The 20,864-nt window shown below is 42.4% G+C and overlaps 1 protein-coding gene across 3 annotated transcripts in view; it reads right to left on the bottom strand.

The window, feature by feature from the left end:
* Positions 1–20,864, bottom strand: part of GABRA3 (gamma-aminobutyric acid type A receptor subunit alpha3) — a 521,426-nt gene that overhangs the window by 233,755 nt on the left and 266,807 nt on the right. For all 3 annotated transcript variants that reach the window (XM_060183138.1, XM_007530458.3, XM_016191453.2), the window contains exon 4: positions 6,640–6,761. In XM_060183138.1, the coding sequence (XP_060039121.1) occupies positions 6,640–6,761 (122 nt within the window). The remainder of the gene's footprint in view (positions 1–6,639; positions 6,762–20,864) is intronic.

Below are 20,864 nucleotides of genomic sequence, written 5' to 3'. Positions count from 1 at the left end.
TGTTCCGCAGAAGACTCTCAGCCTGAGACTCTTGAGTTCCCAGGTTCAATCACTGCACCACCACCAGAGATAACACAGTGCTCTGGTACAAAGAAAACTACTCAGCTGGCCTTCCAGAGAAAACAGAGTGTTAAAACAGAGCATAGCCACTTCTAGCCAATGGAAAGGTTTTTGACCATTACGAAGAAAATGGCTTTTGCGAGTCAGAGAATAATGTGTCTTTCTCAAAGGGGTCTCAACCTACTGAGCACTAGCAGGGGTTAGATGTGGCAATGGAGATGGGGGTCAGTGATGACCCAACCAAGGGAGGGGACAGATGACTCAGGAGTCCCCAATGAAGAGGAAGATGTCCTGGAGATGCCTCTAGGTGAGGCACTGGCCCTCACCACCCCCATACGCTCTCCTTCCCCCCTCTCCAGCCTTTGCATGCCTATCCTGACTACGCCCCTCCACAGGTGATCTCACACCCTTACCCTGCAGGGCACAGGGGTCACATAGGACACCATGTCTAACTAGGCAAGATATGTGCGTGTGCCCCAGACCCATGCAGCCCTGTGGGGAAATGACTGAGATTTTTTTCATAAGTCTGAATGATTTTTAAATGTCTTTCTTCTCCTCCTCCCTCTCGCCCCTTCTTTTTGATGGCCACTGTCCTGCACATAAATTCCCATCAATAAATTTGCTTGAGATCTTTATGCATCGAGTTCTGGACTCTTTTCTACTTCACTGATGTTATGTCTGGCACTTAATTACTGAAACTTTCAAAAAGAAAAGCCTAGAATGCATGTACTCAAAAATCATGTAAGTTTCTCCCTTTTTTTCAAACTTTTTTTCCTTTTTTTTTTTTGTTAATACTCAAGATTGAACAGTTCCACATAGATTTTTCTTAATTAGCCTGGCAATTACTTATAACAACATAGCTAGAATTCTGAGGGGGAAGCCATAGCATCTGTAGATTTATTAGAATCAACATGCTAACAATCTTGAATTTTGAACACAAACTACATATTCACTTATTAGAACTTCTTGAAAACCTTTCACTGACATTTTCCAAATCTTAGTACACAAGCCTTAGCTATATACTCTGAATTTTAACCTTGTACATCTGCGCCACACCCCAGCCAGCCAGGAGAGGAGTGGTGACTGGAACAATCCCAGGAAATTGGTATTCCAGTGAGGAGTAACCTCCAGCTGGCCCTGGGGTATATCAAAGTCAAAGATACATGAGTACATAAAGATTTTTCTTTGGTGTCCAGACAAGGATAGATCTCTGATGACCACTGACTAAAAATAAAACCCTCATACAAGCAATGCTTCTTGGAAAGCTAAAGAGTCACAAAGGGTGGGTCACTCTCTGATAGACATCTTGCTTGGCTAAAGACTGAAAGTTATTCATTCTGGATTTTTGTTTTTATTATCTGAATTTTTTTGCTATTATTGTTTTCCCAGATCCGTGTTTAGCTCTGGCATATGGTGCTGCTAGAGATAGAACCTGGGACCTCAGAGCCTCAGACACGACTATCTTTGCCTATCTATTACGCTGTCTCCCCAGCCCCAATTATATTTTTTTAATGAGTGACTGAAGATTGTTTAACAAAATCATACTTCAGAATTCTTGAACCATATTCACTATTCAGCTTAAATGCCGTCCTCCACAGCCCCCCACCTCAGCCTGCCTAACTTGGATGATTGGGAGAAGGAAGCAACGACTAGATGGCCCCTTCAAAGAGAAGCTCTGATTGCCACACTGCGGCATGACGAACAGTCCTGAGGCAGGCCCAGAGCAGCACTACCAGAGAAGCAGCTTCCTGTTGTTATTGGTTTCCCTTACCCTGCCCTGTCCTGCCAATGCCCCGCCCTGCCAGAGGGGAGTCGCTTCCTGCCTCTAAAGGGCAGACCTCTATTCCATTTATTTCAAAGGCATCTTTGATGACTCCAGTGTAACTGTAAGGAAAGCAAAAACAAGGAGAAAGTTTCATGAGTGGTAAAACAAGGCTGGAGGTGTTTCTCTGTTTCTTTCAATTTCTCTCCTCTCCTTCCAATTTCTCTGTCTCTAACCAATAATAAGTAAACAAACAAACATTTTTTAGAAAGAATGATGAAGTCATCTCCTTTGCATCATGTTCCATAGAGCTTGAAGGAATCGTGTTATGTGAGGTAAGGCAAAAAAAAAAAAACAAACAAAAAAAAAAACAACCGAAGGAACCAAACAGGCCCATCCAAAAAGATTTGTTCACAGTAGCATAATTTGCAGTAGCTAAAACCTAGAAGCAATCCAGTTGCCTAACAACAGATGAGTGGCTAAGAAAGCTGTGGTCTATAAACACAATGGAATACTGCTCTGCAATTAAGAATGATAAATTCTCCTTCACCTCATCCTGGGCCTAAATATTTAAGGTGTATTTTTTTGAATTTTTAAAATTTATTTGTTAATGGATAGAGACAAAGAGAAATTGAGTGAAAGGGGGAGATAGAGAGGAAGAGAGACAGAGAGACACCTGCAGACCTGCTTCACCACCTGTGAAGCGACTCCCCTGCAGGTGGGGAGCCGGGGACTTGAACTGGGATCCTAACCAGTCCTTGTGGTCCTTGTGTTTGGGTCCACGTGTGCTTAACCCTCTGCGCTACCACCTGACTCCCCTTCACCTCATCTTGGATGGTGTAAACAAATCATGTTACGTGAGATCATCCAGAAAGAAGGAAGAATATGAGATAATCTCATTCATAGACAGAATCTGAAAAATAAGAACAGAAAGGAAAACACAAAGCAGAACTTGGACTGGGTTTGGTGTACTGCACCTAAGTGAAAGATTCTGGGGTTGAAGGGAATATGCCCTGCAATAGAGATAAATGAGAACATCTTCTTCAACTAATTATCCTCTCTCTCTCTCTCTCTCTCTCTCTCTCTCTCTCTCACACACACACACACACACACACACACAACCCTACGTATTTTTCCTCTGAATACAGCCCAGCAACACCAAGACTGTTCAGCTGGGAGGGGGTCAGCATGGCTATTTCCAACCATATTAAACGGACAACCAAGTACCATCTAGTGCACCCAGTAGATTAGCAGCCAAAAACAATCCAATTGACTCATGGGTCCCCACCTCCTTTCCCTGCTATCTTTATCCCATCATAACACTAAAAGAAGCAGAATAAGGGGCTGCCTGGTGGTGCCTCTGGTTGAGTGCACACATTACTACGTGCAAAGAGCGAGGTTTAAGCCACCAGTTCCCACCTGGAAAAGGGAAGCTTCATGAGTGGTGAAGCAGTGCTGCAGTGTCTCTGTCTTTCTATCTCCCCCTTCCCTCTGGATTTTTCTGTCTCTATCCAATCAAAAAATAAGTAAATAGTTTTTTTTAATTTTTCAAAATATTTCTTTATTTATTCCTTTCTGTTGCCCTTGTTGTTTTATTGTTGTAATTATTATTGTTGTTGATGTCATTGTTGTAGGATAGGACAGAGAGAAATGGAGAGAGGAGGGGAAGACAGAGAGGGGGAGAGAAAGACAGACCCCTGCAGACCTGCCTCACCACCTGTGAAGCGACTCCCCTGCAGGTGGGGAGCCGGGGGCTCGAACCGGGATCCTTACACAACTGGTCCTTGAGCTTCATAACATGTGCACTTAACTCGCTGCACCACTGCCCGACTCCCAATGATTTTTTTTTTAAAGAAATAGAAAATACTTTCTTTCCCCCCCCCCCCTTTTTTTGTCCTCCAGGGTTATTGCTGGGCTCGGTGCCAGCACCATGAATCCACCGCTCCTGGAGGCCAATTTTTCCCACTTTTTGTTGCCCTTGTTGTTGTAGCCTCATTGTAGTTATTATTATTACTGCCATTGTTGATGATGTTCGTTGTTGGACAGGACAGAGAGAAATGGAGAGAGGAGGGGAAGACAGAGAGGGGGAGAGAAAGACAGACACCTGCAGACCTGCTTCACCACCTGTGAAGCGACTCCCCTGCTGGTGGGGAGCCGGGAGCTCGAACCGGGATCCTTATGCCGGTCCTTGTGCTTTGCGCCACATGCGCTTAACCCACAGCGCCACCGGCTGACCCCCAGAAAATACTTTCTTCCAATTAGATGTTTTCAATAATATCACTGGACAGTCATCCAAACTAAGAACTAACTCAGAAGTTATCCTTTTCTCCTCTCATGTGCCTAATACATAATTTTATCAGCCCCCAAATCCCCATGGTCCTGGTTGCCATCCTGGGCCACTACAACTCAGCTGTGCAAGGTCCTCCTACCTTCCAATATGGCCCTATTCCAACCTACTATTTAAACCGGTGCAAGAACCACATAGCCTTCGCCTAAAGACAAACAACAGAGCCAATAGAAGCAAACTACATGTCGCTTTTACTTTGCTTACTGCATTTATTATAAAAAACAGTGTTGCAACTTTTTCTGATGTGTATTTTAGCACTGGACAACTGACTAAAGCAACAATGAATAGTGGGCTGGGCTGGAATACTAGCGGTGCACATACATACACATGTGTGTATGCTTACTCATGTTCGACTGTAGGCATCCTTTATGTGTGTTCACAGTCATGAGTGTGTGCATATGCTAATGTATATGTAGCTTAAGTCTATGCATTTGTATGTATCATGTACTTGGTAAATATATACCCGAGCATATATTCTGTGAAACTCCTAACATTTGTGTCCACTAAAAGGACCTATTACAAGCAGTGGAACTTCAGAAGAATCCAAAACAATAGCTAGGCACCACACAGATGCTTGATTTGAAATACAATGTCTTATAAAAAAATAGATACTCTTTGTGAAAAGAAAAAGAAAAAAAAAAAAAAAGACGGACTCCAAGGTAAAAAAAAAAAAAAAGGAACATAGAATCAGTAAAGAGATCACTGTTACACCATAATATAAACAAGTTAAAAGACAAACAAACTAGGAGTCGAGAGGTAGCACAGCGGGTTAAGGGCACATGGCGCAAAGTGCAAGGACCGGTGTAAGGATCCCGGTTCGAACCCCGGCTCCCCACCTGCAGGGGAGTCACTTCACAGGCGGTGAAGCAGGTCTGCAGGTATCTGTCTTTCTCTTCCCCTCTCTGTCTCCCCTCCTCTCTCCATTTCTCTCTGTCTTATCTAACAATGCTGGCATCAATAACAACAACAATAAAAAAAGATACAAGGGTAAAAATGGGAAAATCAATAAATTAATTGATTAATTAAAAAAATTTTAAAAAACTAGGCCAAAGGGAAACAGAAGCCAACTTGAATAGATAGCCATGAACTGAATCTGGAAAAATCATCGGCAAAGATTCATAATGAATACTTACACAAATAGATCATAATTCATTGAATAAAATAAGAACCCATCCTTACATACTAATAGTTAGCTAATTAATTACAGAGAATAAAGGGTTTTATTAAATAAAAATAGAAAACCATCTAATAGAGATAACGGACGCACAAAATTACCATCTTGCAACCATAAAAATTAATATTCATGCAAGGATAGTCAATACTTGTTAAATGCTGAAAAGGAACAGAATTATCTCAAAGCACTTCCCCACCAGTTACTTATTAGCTATGAACTGAGAAGTATTTATTTTTGAGTAGCGTAGCCTGGTGAACATCCACGGTAACACTATCACAATGGCCCAAACAGATGTTATGCCCTTCTTGGTGAATGCACCAGAAAGACAGCTCCTGTAATACTCCTTGCAAAACGAATGCAGAAGATCTCATCAATGCCACGAAAGATAAAGAAAAGCATAGTGATTACATCAGATCACAGACTAAACAGACATAAAAATGAGTATGATGCCTAATCTGGAATCACATCCTACATCAAAGAAAATGCTATAATAAGTGCTTTGGGATGATTTGTAGAAATTGAGTATGAACTACAGATCAGAAACCAGTATGTCAGCTGATTATTTTGACACTGCAAGTTAGATTTATAAAAATGATTTATTTGGTAAAAGAACTCCACATTGAAATTTTTGGAGCTAAGTCAGCACAATACCTTCAACTGATTCTCCAGTGGTCCAGCAAACACACACACAATGCACACCTGCCAACATGCCCCCTGAATACAGCCAAGGAGCACCCAAATAATTCAGCTGGGACAGCATTAGACTGACTACCACCCAGAATACAGCAGAATGCATTTGCCTCAACCGTTTCCTGCTGCTGACCACACTAATCTACCGGCCAAGTACCTCCTTATGTAGTCATGGGATCGCTGAAATGAAGGATTAGGGGACCAGGTGGTGGCTCACCAGGTTAAGTGCACCTGTTACCATTACTGGGAACCCAGGTTCAAGCCCCAGGTCCCCACCTGCAGGGAAGAAGCTTCACAAGTGGTGGAACAATGCTGCAGCTGTCTTTCCTTCTCTCAATCTATCTCTGTATGTGTGTCTTTCACCCTCTATCAAAAAAAAAAAATCAGAACTATGGAGTCACCATGCTGGCACCAAGCCCTGGCAAAAAAGTAAAAAGTAAAAAAAAAAAAAAAAAAAAGAAAATTGAAACTGAACTGAAGGACTGAAAGTGATTCTCAGTGCTCAGAGGGAAGAAACTCGGTTTTACACTGAGATCACAGGTCCAAAAGCCCGTCTTTGGAGATAGATAACACTAGACAAAAAGCAGCTTTGAAATGGGTACTGACCTCCAAGCCCAGGTCGCAGGCGGTTGTCATAGCCGTCCAAAAGGCGGTCCAGGATCCTGGTGAAGATGGTGATGTTGTCGGTGCTGTCATCAGGAATGTCTGGGGCATGCTTGGGAGAGAGGCTGCAGCAGGAGAAGAAATGGAGACACGAGAGGTCATGGTTCTTTATGGGAAACAATTACCCATCTACATACTTGAGCACAAGAAGACTCCAATAGTCTGGCCCACTTAACCCTCTTAATCAAACTAGCAAGCACTTCCTGTTTGTTAGGGGGACTGCCTGCACACTGGGGACACAGCTACAGTGGCCGATCTCCACAGCTCTCATCCAGTACTGGCAGGAGCCGCAGCACACCCACACGGTCCAGCACCACTGCAACAGAGGGCCGTCCTGCAGAATGGGGTCTGCCTGCACTTGATTCATCACACTGAACGAACAAATCTCAATGGAAGAAGGGAGGCAATCTGTTACTAAGAAGTCACTTTTCTTGCAGTCCTGAGAAATGTAGCTTCACAGGACAGTGGAGTGAGAGAGACCCTTGAAGCAAATCTGACCCTCCCACCCTTATCCTAAGGACACAGGACCACAAAGCAATGGCAGTTCATTAAAGGTGAATGCCATCAGACTCTCAAGAGAGTCCCAAATCTCTTTCCTTTTACACCTGGGATAATATGCTCACCAAGGACCCCACAGCTGTCCACAGTCCTCCCCAGTGAGAGGCAGCGAAGACTAGAATCTGAGTTCCTAATTTCCCAGTCAGGTATTTCTCTGAGCACCTCCTCAGACCCCACCTCCGCTTGACCACTGCATTTGTTGAGGAAGAGAATGGTGTGGCTCCACTAGCCAGGCAATGAAGAGAGCCAGGACATTCAAGGAAAAGGTGGGAAGTCAATAGTGAAAAGGGCTGAGAAGCCCTGGCTTCTGCACCAGCATCCTCTTGAATTGAACCCGACTACTGAGCAAATAATGGTACTGGATCTCCTTGGGTCTCAGTTTTTCTTCTGCCTTTGGACCTGGAAGGTTGTCATTCACAGAGATACAACAACTGTTCCAAGTATCCAAGGCACCAGGGCTGAAAGAGACAGAGAGGGAACTACAGTGAAGGAGGGGTGCCTCAGGAGACAGTTCTTCTCACTGGGATTCAGCCCCCTTTGGTGGGAAAGGTTCCTGTGTGGAAAAAGACCCTAACACAAAGGAGAAATACCTAGACAGAACAGTCTTCATTATAAAGCACAACTCTCTAGCAGATAGCCTTGAAAACATCTTTGGACATTTTAAGTTTATGAGGGAGATACCAGAACTTTGTTCAGTTGTGACATATATGGTGCCATGGATCGAACCTGGGGCTTCAGACATACAAGTTCTTTGCTCTCCGGCTAACCTACCAACCCAGTCACAGAAAACTCACTTTTAACCCCAATTCCCTTAGTTCCTGAAACAGTTTGAATTTCCTTAATCATTCAATCAATCTTGACTGAGCATCAGCTGTGTGTCTGTTATTGCTCTAGTTCTAGAAGAAGAATGGTATGGTAAAACAAGATGAGTCTTACAGCTGAGGGTTGCCCAGGGAATCAAGTAATAAAATGGAAATGCATGGAAGGAAAGGGAAGTAGGCCTCAAGAGTCTGAAGGCATGCATTTGAAGTAACGAATTGTGTGACATTAGGCAAACTATATAACACCTCCAGTAATAGCCTTCCCAACTTTAAAATTAAAAACACTTCGCAGATACCTTGTGTTAAAATTAAATAATCTATTTCTCAAAGGCCAGGCTTAATGCTTAATATCTAGCAGTAGTCAAGGCTTATTTGCTCTCATTTTTGAAGTAGTCATTTATGCACTCAAATGAATCATTCAAATGGAAAAAGAAGAAAACACTGGCACCTTTCTTAGCAGAGACCAGCAAGACAGTGGAGCTCAGGAAAGGTGAGCTGGCTGGCATAGCAACAGTGATATAGTCAGTTCCATGGAAGGGACTGCAGAATTGCCCAGCTGATATTGACTTGTGAAAGGGATCGATTATAGACCCAGATCAGGTGACACCCACACTGAACACCATCTACCATGTTCCAAATCCACCCCAAACCAATAATGCACAGAAAGGAGGGCAGCTAAAACTGACTTTGTGTGACCTTCTCTCTCATTATTCCTTAGCCCTCAGTGTGGGCAATCTTAGCTCTGGTCACTTTCATTTGACTTCTGGGAAATAGGTCTATCAAGGAACAAAAGAACCTTTCTCAGATTAGTGTGTGGGGGGGGAATTCTCACAGTCATAGTTGAGCAGTAAGAGTTCAAATGTTAGCTAGCCCAGGTGATGTATACATGAGAATATTAAAACCCAAGAGATTTTTTTTTTTACATCATGCTGAGAGGGAATTGGGAAGAAAAAAAAAATAGGGTAAGTGGGGAAATATTTTATCCCATCATTCCTGGGATGGACCTGCTTTGATCTTGAGACCTGACGTGCAATCTGACATGCTCTTTGAGCCACCATTGCTAGGAAGCTTCCCTCAGCCTTCAGAATTGAGACACCACTGGCATAACCCAGAGCCCTATTCCCTGGGTCAAAACAGTCACTGTTAGGGTCAAATGGCCATTGCTCTGGGCCTAGCTCCTTGGGGCTTTAACAGGTCACTACCAGAGCTGTGCCACAACTACCTTGCACTTGGAATCTGGGGTCCAATTAAATCTCTTAGATAAAACATTTACAGCCTGTGTACTGGTGCACCTGATAGCAGGGCCCAAGCCACCACTTAATCTTCTCATTCCAGGACCTGTGCTAAGCCTGCACTTCTTCTTCTAGCGTTTGCCCTTCTTCCGTAGCCAGTCAACAGTGTCAGGTTGAGCCTGATGTCTGCTTGTTGCTGGCTTTGAAAGTGACTGGGATCCATGTGGATTCAGTCGGCTAGGAAGGATCGTCAGTTTCCCCAAGAAATGGGTACTCACGGGATGCACCACGAGAAGGTCGATCCAATGCAAGCCTGCACTGATACTACCAGCCAAATAGACAATGGTGAGTGTTCAGACACAGATCCTATTTCCTTGGGCTATCTAACACACACACACACACACACACACACACACACACACACACACACACACACACACACACACACACACACACTACTGATGCCAAGTGCCCCTGTGTGGATGGTCTCCGACACTGGGGTAGCTAGAATGTTGCTTTCGGAGCTCAGTAAGCTAGACATCAAGGAGGAGGATACCCTTGGATAGAACATGAGAACAAATAAAAAAAAACAGGTAAAAGTAAAACTAGAATGAAAGAACAGGGAAACCCCATGAGCTTTGGTCTCCAAAAGCCCTTTTACTCTTACTTGCACAATCATCTGCAGGACCCCCATAGTTGGGGACACAGAATGTCTGTCCTACAGCAATGTCATCTGAAGAAGCAACATGACTGCGATTTCTAACAACTCACAGATATCACACCCCAACCTAGAAGGTGTCCTTATAGCTACCTTCCAGGTTAAATTGTGTCACTAAAACTACTAACGTCAGTCCCAAATGACTGAACAGGGAAAGTGTGGCCTCAAATGCACAGACATCTGTGTAAAAGCATTCAACACATGAAAAAAAGCAAGGGCTATTACATCACCAGAAAAATTAACAGTATTCCAGTAACTAACCACAAAGGCATGGAGACTTGCTCATTATCTGAAAGAAATAATTGAAAACTATTATTAAGGAAACTCAGCTTCCTTAAAGGAACTGACTGACTGCATGAAAATAAATTCATGAAGAAAATCAGAAATTGGGGCCCAGCAGTGGTACATACAGTTGAGCACACATGTACAATGATGAGCAATGATGCAAGTTCAAGTCCCCAATCCCTACCTAGAGGGGGAAGCTTCACGAGCCACGAAGCAGCACTACAAGTGTCTCTTTTTCTCTCTCCTCTATTTCCTCCTCCCCTAATCTTCTCTCTGTGCAACCAATGAAAAAGAAAGGAAAAAATGGCCACCAGAAGTTCATGTATGCACCAAGCCCCCTGGAGGGGGAAAAAAAGCAAGCAAGCATGGAGAGAGGGAGGGGAAATGAAAAATTAACCAAAAAAATTCAAGATAAGTGAACTAAGTCAAAAAGAGAGAAAGAGAAAGACGACTACGCAATGATCTCACTCAAATGCAGAACTTAAGAAAAACTAACAGAAAGGGGAAACAAAGGGAAACTTGAACAGTGATTGGTGTATTGCAAAAAAGCAAAGGACTCTTGTGGAAAGAGGAAGAAGAGCTTGGGGGGGGGGGTTGGGGTCTTGGAGCATTATGATGGAAATACAGTCCCAAATACATTCTATAAAGCTAGTATCACTCTGATCTCCAAAACAGGACACTACCAAACACATACACACACACACACACACACACACACACACACACACACACACACACACACACACACAAAATGGCAGACCTCTATCCCTGCTACCCCTGATTAACACTGATGCAAGGATCCTCAACAAAACCTTGGCTAATCAAATCCAACAGCATATTAAGAGAACAATCCACCAAAAGCAATTGGGATTAATCCCTGGGAAACAAGGATAGCTCAACATCCATAAGTCAATCAATGTAACCAGATTTAACAGCCACTTATAAAGAAGACCTTTACGGCACTGGAAAAGATAGGAACATTTCTTGACCTACTAAAGGCCACATATGACAAACCCACAGCTAACATCATTCTCAATGGAAAAAAAAAAAAAAACAACTCAAAGCTTTCCTCCTAAAATCTGGAACTAGACAAAGATAGCCACACTCATCACTATTATTCAACATAGACCTGAAAATTCTAGCTGGCACAATTGGGTTATGAAGAAATATTAAATGAATCCAAACCTGAAAGAAAGAATCTAAACTATTCTCAGATGGTATGGAAATATATCTAGAGAACCCCAGAGACTCCACCAAAAAATGACTAGAAATCATCAATAAATTGAGTGAAGTAGCAGGATAAAAAAAAAAATCAATATACATAAATGTGTGACATTTCTATATAAAAATGGTGAGTCAGGAACAGAGAATGAAGGAAAGATACTCATATATTACTAAGCCCCGAAAGGTAACACACCTTCGAATGACTTTTGTGAAAGGTAAAGGATCAACAGTGAAAACTAAAGAATATTATTAAAAGAAATAGAAGGTAACACAAAGAAATAGAAGAGAATTCTTTGTTCATGAATTAGAAGGATAAATATTATCAAAATGGATGTCTTCTCAAAGCAATCTATAAGTTCAATGTAATCACTATCAAAATCTAAATGGCATTCCACAAAATTAAACATTTTACCCAAAAATCCGTGTGTAACAATAAATAGTCAAAGCTTTTCTCAGGAAACAGGGAGGTTTGAGTTATCACACTTCCTGACTTCAGTTTATACTACAAAGCAATGGTAATTAAAACAGTGGGCTACTGGGGGAGGGAGGGGACATACAGACATTTGGACCAATGAAAGAGGATAGAGCCGAGAAATAAAGCCATACACATATGGACACTTTATATATGGCAATGGGGCTGAAACCACTGCATGGGGGAAAAAGTCTTCTTCAGTGTATGGCGCTAGGGAAACTGACAGCCACACTGAGAAAAATGAAACTAGGCTATCACTTAACACCATCCACCAAAATTAATTCCAAATGGATGAAAGACATGGATACCATTAGACCTGAAACTCCGAAGTGCATAAAAGAAAAGACCGGAGAAACACTTTGGGACCTAAACATCATAGATGTCTTTGGAGACTCAATTCCCTGGGTAAGTTCAATCAAAACAAGATTAAGTAAATGAGACTTCGTCAAATTAGAAAGCTTCTACACATTAAAAGAAAATTCTACCTAAGGATAAACAAGCAACCGGGAAAATAAATTTTGCGTCCTACATGAGCCAAGGGATTGATATCAAATACTTACTATAAGGAACTCATGCAGCTGAACGACAGCAACAAAGGTATTAAAAGTGTGGGTACACAGTGTGCACAGGCAATTTTTCTAAAGAAGATACCCACATGAAACCATGCTCCACCTCACAAATTCAAACTACACTGAGATGTCGTCTCGCACCTGTGAGAAGAGTGTACGTCAACAGAACAGAAAATGACAGGTGCTGACGAAGATGTTTAGTAAGAGGAAGTCAGTTACACTGTTGGTGGGAATGTTAGCTGGCGCAGTTTCAATGCAAATCAGCATGGAGACTCTGCAAATACATAAAAATAGAAGTACGCTGTCATCCACCAATACCACTCCTATTCAAAAATCAAAAGGACATGGAAACACTGATTTGAAGGGGCATATGCACCCCTATGTCTAGTGCTGCTTTATTCACAATAGGCAAAGAGTGGAAGCGGGCAAAATGACCATTGACAGGTAACTGCATAAAGAAGCTGTGGGACCTATACTCCCCATGGAATTCTGCTCTGCAATTTAGAAAGATGATAGTGTGTTCTTCAGAACAAAACAGACAGCACTTGAGGTAATTTGGTGCAGTAAGCAAGGGGGTGAAAGAAAACTACCAGATAATTCCACTCATACGTGGACTATAAAGAACTGAAACACATAAGCTTATAAAATGAATGAATGAATGAACGAACGGTATCTGTCTCTAAGATTTTTGTAAAAACTATGGTGGCCACAGTTGTGGAGAGGAAGGCAATGAACTACTGTGGTGGGTGTAATGGGAAGCTATACTCTGTAATCGTATCATCATGCAAACTGTAGTGATGCTCACTAATAGTAAAAGAACATACTAGTGATTATCAGGAGGCGTGGGGAAAGAGAGCAGGTAGTTCAGGGAAAGCGGGCAGGTGTCTGGGAAATGAATGGAACTGGACTAGACTGGAGGTGATCATCACATACTATGTTTAGATGTTCATTTATAAGTGGCCACCTGAAGCCTACTGTTATAAGCCGCTGCTAATTCAAGTAAACGCTTTTGAAAATAAAATGGGACCTTTACCTTATCCGGAGCATAAAAATCAACTGGGGAAGGATCACAGAGGCAATGTAAAATGTGAAATCATAAAATTCCAGAAGAAAACACAGAGGAAGCATCTTTGATGCTGGTCCAAGCAAAGATTTCATAGATGAGTCGCCAAATGTACAGACAACAAAGTATGAAGGAGACAAGTGGAACCCCATCAAATGTAAACATCTCTGCATGGCAATGAAATCAAACAGTCAATAACTTGACTTTTTTAATTGGGTAGAAAAAATATAGTGAGGGAAGCACGAGATAGACAGAGAGAGACAGAGAGAAACCTGCTGCACTACTTCACTATTTGTGAAGCTTTCCCCATGTAGGTAGGAAAAGGGAGCTTGAACCCAGGCTTTTGTGTGTTTGTTTTGCTTTGTTTGTTTGTCTTTCCTCCATGGTTCCTGCTGAGGCTAGCTGCCAGCACTATGAATCCACTGCTCTTGGCAGCCATTTTTTCCATTTTACTAGATAGGACAGAGAGAAATTGAGAGGGGGTGGGTAGACAGAGAGGGAGAGAGAAAGATACCTGCAAACCTGCTTCACCACCTGTGAAGCGCTCCCTTCCCACCCACACCCCTGCAGGTGGGAAGCTGGGGGCTCGAAGACAGATCCTTGCACAGGTCCTTGCACTTTGTACTATGTGCGCTTAGCTTAACTGAGTGTGCCACCACTTGGCCCCCTTGGACCCAAGTTTTTACTCACTGAAACACAGGCACTCTACCCAGTGTGCCACCACCCAGAGCCCAACAATCAATGAATTTCAAAGAGCCTACAGGATGGAAGAAAATATTTGCCAGCCATATGTGTGATGAGAAACTAATATCTAAAGAATGCATCCAACTCAACAGAAAGAGAAATTCAAGTTTGAAAAAGAGGAGAAAGGGAAAAAAAATAGGCACCAACCTGAAAATACCCACCACCACCACCACCACCACCACCCCCCCAAAAAAAGCATGGGAATAACCAAATAAGCTTAAGAATAAATGCTTACCATCACTCCTATTTAGGGAAATACATATGTATTAATATTCACAGTAGCCAAACTGTGGAAACAACCTAAGTTTCCACTGACTAAAGAATGGGTACTGGTGTGTGTGTGTGTGTGTGTGTGTGTGTGTGTGTGTGTGTGTGTATACACGTGTGGATGTGCATATACATTTACACGTGCACACTCATATGCAATGGAAATCAACTCAGACGTAAGAAGGAATCTCTGCTGCTGAGGTCGGGAGGTAGCACAGTGCATAAAGCATTGGACTCTCAAGCATGAGGTCCTGAGTTCAATCCTTGTCGGCACATGTACCAGAGTGATGTCTGGTTCTTTCTCTCTCTTTCCTCCCATCTTTCCTATGAGTAAATAAAATCTTTAAAAAATCATCTAAAAAAGAAGGAATCTCTGCTGGTTGTGAGAGCACAGCTAGACCCTGAAGCATTGTGCCGAGTGACTTAAGGCAACAAAGGCAAGTACTGCATGACCTCACTTACTTTTGGAGATCTGAAAACTATGTGTGTGGAGAAAGTGGCAAAGTGGGCAGGAGGGGTTGGGGAATTGGGGAGAGAGTATTTAGGGGCACAAACTTAGAACATGTTGGTACATCAATCAGTGACAAAGGCCTGATACACCACATGTTGATCATCGTCAAGAAAATCGTAATATGAACTTCAGTGGTGCTGTTCTCAACACAATGGCATGAGAAATAGATGACGAGGAAAAGGTGTCTGGGAGGCATCTGCAGAAATCCTACTGCGATATTCTATAATTGCACTATTATCCATTATCTGTCAATGAGATCTCATTAAAAGCTGCTCTACATCTCTGTTCAGATCACAACTCTACACTGCGCACAAGCATCCCGTAACTCTTCCATGGCTTACAAAAAATCATCTGACCCCTTAGATTGCCAAGCACAGCCTGCTGAGAATCTGCAATCTGCTCCCAATATACTTTTGCAGCTGCAAATTCCACTACTTCTCTCTTGGAGCAGAAATCATAGCCAAATCAGATTACTCACCATTTCCCACTATTCTCTGTGTTTTCATTTTCCAAGCCCCATCATTCACATAAGTGGACAGGTCTAGCAGAAGATTTAGCACCAGGGAGAGCCATTTATCTACCGGGAAGGGAATGAGAACCACCTGGAATTCAATAACCCACATTATAATGTACTTACAGAATCCACTTAGGAAAAAAAATGAAATAATAAACTCAGTTTGGGCTAGACCATGGCCGATCCTTCTCACAAAGACAGCTGTCGTTTTCGGAAATCGTTCAATAAGCCCAGAGATGCAACTGGAGTACGGGCTAGAGAGACACCCGGCTCCGCATAGGCACTGCTGACTGAGTGAAAGCAAACTAAATACTAAGTCCTTTATGCCTTCTTAGTTGCAGAAAGCCTCTGCTCCACAGAAACGCTGGGAAGACCAGACCAGGAACACAACAAGGCACTGGCCTCAAAGGTACTTCCGTAGGTGGATACGGATATACCCCAATTTCAAACAGGTTGGGATCCAAAGTGTATAAAGGATCAAAAGGACAGTTTTCCTTTGGGACAATGGCATCAAAGGAAACTACTTTTATAGGCAAGGTGATGAAAGTCTTTGTTCCCTGTGATTCATTTGAATGTTTGCAGCCTTAATGCCAACACAGGTGCACTATTTCAGCAGTAATTGAAGTAAAAGTTTCCAGATCAACCGGAGAACCATTCATCACACTGAAGTGCTAAGGATATTCTTTTCCCCACAATTATCTACTCTGGACCCCAAACTCCTGGCCTCAAGTAAAGCAGTAAAGTGGCCTGGCCACCAGCTTAAGTGAAGGCTCGCACATGTAAAACAAATGACAACGTGCCTCACTCTTACAGTGACTTAAGGGGTGGAAATCAAAACACTGCAGCAGTCGCTGGTGTAGACCTGAGTCTGAGTGACTGCGTTCCACACTGGCTCTCTCCCTTTCCACCTATGTGAGGTCTGCCAAGTTCCCTCTCTGTGCCTCTATCCACATTCTGACTGTGAAATGGAAAACGGCAGGGACAGTCTTGGGGCTGTTCTGATGTCTGGATGAATGAATGTATTTAGAACGGTGCTCAGCTCCATACATTAAAACGTAAGCTTTATACTAATATGATGGCATATGAAAACCAGCCCTAAGAAAGAAGTCTTAACTAGAGAGCAGAGGGGAACATGCAGACTGTAGCAGGGCTTGGAAAGTCAGGTCTTGTGGGTAAATAACTGAAATCTGAAGCCCAGAAAGCCTCTGGGTTCTCAGTGCTGGAGTGCAGTGAAGGAAGCAGGGACTCCAGGATGTTGAGTTGTTCACAGTTAAGGGTCTCCCTTTCTCCTGCTAGGGCTAAAGTCTGCCTAAACTGTGTGCCGGAGCCCTGAGGGGTTCCAGTGGTCAGGCCAGGCAGCAAGCACAGGGCAGGAAAGGGTCTACCGAGCAGGAACTCAGGCATAGGGCAGGAAAGAGGCTACCAGGCAGGAACTTGACCCCTGCATCTCTTGGCATCAGAATATTGAAGGAGTAATGATAGCATGGTGAGCATAGCAATGTACCATGGCTTTTCTTTTTTTCCTTGTCCTCCCTTCTCTCCTTCTTTGGACCAATGAACTGTTCATCTCTAATATATGGAGGTACTGGGGATTAAACCTGGGACCTCTCACATGCAAGTCCTATGCTTTGCCACCGTACTGTGTCCCTGGCCAATTATGCTGTAGGGAGTGTATGGATATGGGAGGAACTGAATTTCTCACACACTTCAAACCACAATCAACTTAAAACCTGTCCATTAATCATGCGTATTTGCTGAGCTAAAGTCCAATACAAAACATAGTCCTATAATGAATGCCCTCTTAGTGACTGAAGACTGCAAGCAATAACAAAATATTTTGTGAACTAAAAATGAAAGAATGTCTGACTTCCTTGGTATGGTGCCACCAAACGGAGGTTGTAGATGTAGGGGGCAGGTGGTGGTGCACCTGGTAGAGTGCACACATGACAGTACTCAAGGAGCCAGGTGCAGAGGGGAAGCTTCATGAGTGGTGAAGCAGTGGTGCACATGCCTCTCCATCTCTGTCTCCCACTTCCCTCTCAATTTCTGCCTGTATCCAAAATAAATGAAATATTTTTTAAAAGAGAGATCATAGATGTAACATGGAGACAAGAGAACCCCTCACCATGCCCTCTTAATTTCAAAGCATCTGCTGTCACTACTGCCACCCCTGAATAATCACCAGACCCGCAGAGATCTCAGTTAACCCATGAATCCACTAGACAGTACCTCTACCAAGGTTAGTGCCAAGACTGACCACTTCGGAAGACAACTGAGCCCAGCCCATCACCCCTAACCCCCCCCCACAGACTTGCCAAAGGGCCTAAAATCAATCTACACTTCTTCCAAACTAGACCTTTGGAGGAAAGTGTCACCACCACCCCAGCCATCACAACAACAAACTATAATAGCAAGACGAAGTTCAGACGAAGTTCATCCCAAAGAGAATCTGCCCCTGCTGAGGCCAAATCAATACAGACCACTACAATGAATCACAATAGACATAGAAGACAGCGCCTTCACCACTCCAAAGGTCATGACAGAAGCCCTGATAAAAAAAATTTAAAAAAAAACACCCACAAAGAAGACTTTAACACGTCAGTCCTCAACATGCTCAGAGAAGTAAAGAAACTAATAGTGGGAAACATCAAGAATAGATATAACACCTAATCCACTTGACAACCTGAAGCAGAAAACAAAAGAATAAAGGCCAGAGATGCTAACTAATGACCACAACGGGGAAGCTAGGTGCTAAAGTAACTGAACAAGAGTCCATGACAGATGAACAAAGGGCCACAATGCAAGAGGGAGGGAGGCAGGAAATAGTCCATTGGTTATGCAAATAGATTCTCCAGCTTGAAGCTCTTACAAGTCCCTGGTTCTGGGAGTCTGGTGGTAGCACAGTGGGTTAAGCACAGGTGGCGCTAAGTGCATGGACCAACTAAGGATCCCGGTTCCCGGTTCGAGCCCCTGGCTCCCCACCTGCAAGGGAGTCACTTCACAGGCGGTGAAGCAGGTCTGCAGGTGTCTGTCTTTCTCTCCCCCCGTCTCCATTTCTTTCTGTCCTATCCAACAACGACATCATCAATAACAACAACAACAAAGGGCAACAGAAGTCCCTGGTTCAGTCCTCTGTACCTGTATAAAACAGAGCTAAGCAGTGATGATAATGATAATAATCAATTTTAAAGGGCCACAATAGCTAAGCTAATCTAAGAAATACAAATGAGGGATACAACACAAAAATGACAGAGGCTGACAATCAAATCAGTAAGCTTGAGGATGAGGCAAAGAACACCAAGGAAAACCAAAAGAATAAAAGACTTAGATCAGAAACAAAATAATGCTGTTCACTAGCACCATTACTATTCATCGTAATCTGGAAAGTTCTAGCCATAGAAATTAAAATTTGTTGTTTTCTAGTTTTTTTGTTCTTAATAATTTATTTGTTTTAATAAGAGAGGTGCAGAGAGAAAGATAGAGACTAGAAAACAACAAAGATCTGGCTTATGGTAGTGCTAAGGACTGAACTTGGAACCTTGGAGCTTCAGGTGTAAATCTTTTTAATAACAATTATATATCTCCCCAGAAAAACCATGAACATTTTTGTAACGTGCGCTCAACCAGATGCACCACCACCTGGCCCCTTCCATGAATATTTTTAGAAGAATAGAACTAGCACAGAGAAATTTATCTGGAGCCACAAGAGACCTAGGATTTCCAAAGCAATCCTGAAAAATAAACAGATGATAGATTGATAGATATATGATAGACAGACAGACAGACAAAGAATGGAGGCATCACACTCCCTCACTTACAACTGTATTATATGACTATAGTAATCAAAAATGATTGGGACTGCAATGAAAATAGACATTCAGATCTTTGGAATAAAATTCAGAGACCTTAAGAAAGTCATCATATTTATGGATAGTTTCTGTATAACAAAGGGGCCCAGGACATTAAATGAAGAAAGGAAAGTCTCTTTAGTTAACAGTGTTGGGAAGACATGAAGAAGAATGTAACGACTACCACATGACACCATGTACAAAACAATCAAAAACTTATGTTACACCAAAGCCATCAACTAAAACATGAACAGAACACTACACGGAGGGGCCCTATGATGACACACCTAGCTGAGTTCTAGCCCCCAGTCTTCACTTGCAGGGGGAAACTTCATAAAGGCAAAGCAGTGCTATAGGTATTTCTCTTTCACTCTTTATCCCCTTCCCTCTCAACTTCTGTGTTTTTATCTAAAATAAATAAAAATACATTTAAAAAAAAAAAGAGAGGAAGAAAGAAAGAAAGAAAGGGAGGAAAGAAAGAAATAAGGGAAGGAAGGAAAGAAAGAAAGGAAGAACGAAAGAAAGGGAAAGAAAGGGAGAAAGGAAGGAAAAGACTACTCCATAATATCTACTTTGGTGTCCTCAGAATACCAATCACCACAGCAAGGTAAACAAAAGAGAAGATAATCTACATGGGTTACGTTAAGATGAAAAGCTTCTATATAAGAAAATGATCACCAACACAGATAAGACACTCTACAGTAAGGGAAAAGTTATAGGCACACCACATGTCAGACAAAGACCTAATAACCAAGATATATAAAGAACTCAAAAATCAATCAACCCCATTTAAAAAGTTGGAGAAAGAACTTAACAGACACTTCTCCAAAGAGGATATCCAGATGGCCAACAGGTATTATGAAAAAAAACACTCAAAATCACAAATTATGAGAGAAATACAAATCGAGACTACAATGAAATGCCAACTCATCCCTGCGAGAATGACCTACTTCAAAAAGGACAGTAACTACAAGCAACAGTCTGGAGAGAAGGGTATCTGTCTATACTGTTGGTGGGAATGCAAATTAGTGTACACATCGTGGAAAAGTTCAAGATTCCTGAAAACACTGAATATCAACCCATTATGTGACTCAGCAACCCATCTCATAGGTACCTATCCAAGGAACATTCCTGTGTTTGTGGCCATGCTATTCACTATAGCCAGCAATTGAAAACAGCACAGGTATCCAACAATAAATGTATGGTCAAAGAAATTCTTAATGGAATACTACATAGTTGTAAAAAGTGATGACACATTTTCCTTTACTATACCATGAATAGAACTAGAAGGAATCATGCTGAGTGACACAAGACAGAAGGAGAAGTCTTCAGGTGTCTATCT

The sequence above is a fragment of the Erinaceus europaeus genome, chromosome X, assembly GCF_950295315.1.
Source record: "Erinaceus europaeus chromosome X, mEriEur2.1, whole genome shotgun sequence".
In the NCBI taxonomy this organism is placed as follows: domain Eukaryota; kingdom Metazoa; phylum Chordata; class Mammalia; order Eulipotyphla; family Erinaceidae; genus Erinaceus; species Erinaceus europaeus.
Note: the sequence above shows the minus strand (reverse complement) of the source record. Positions and strands in the feature narration are given on the sequence as shown.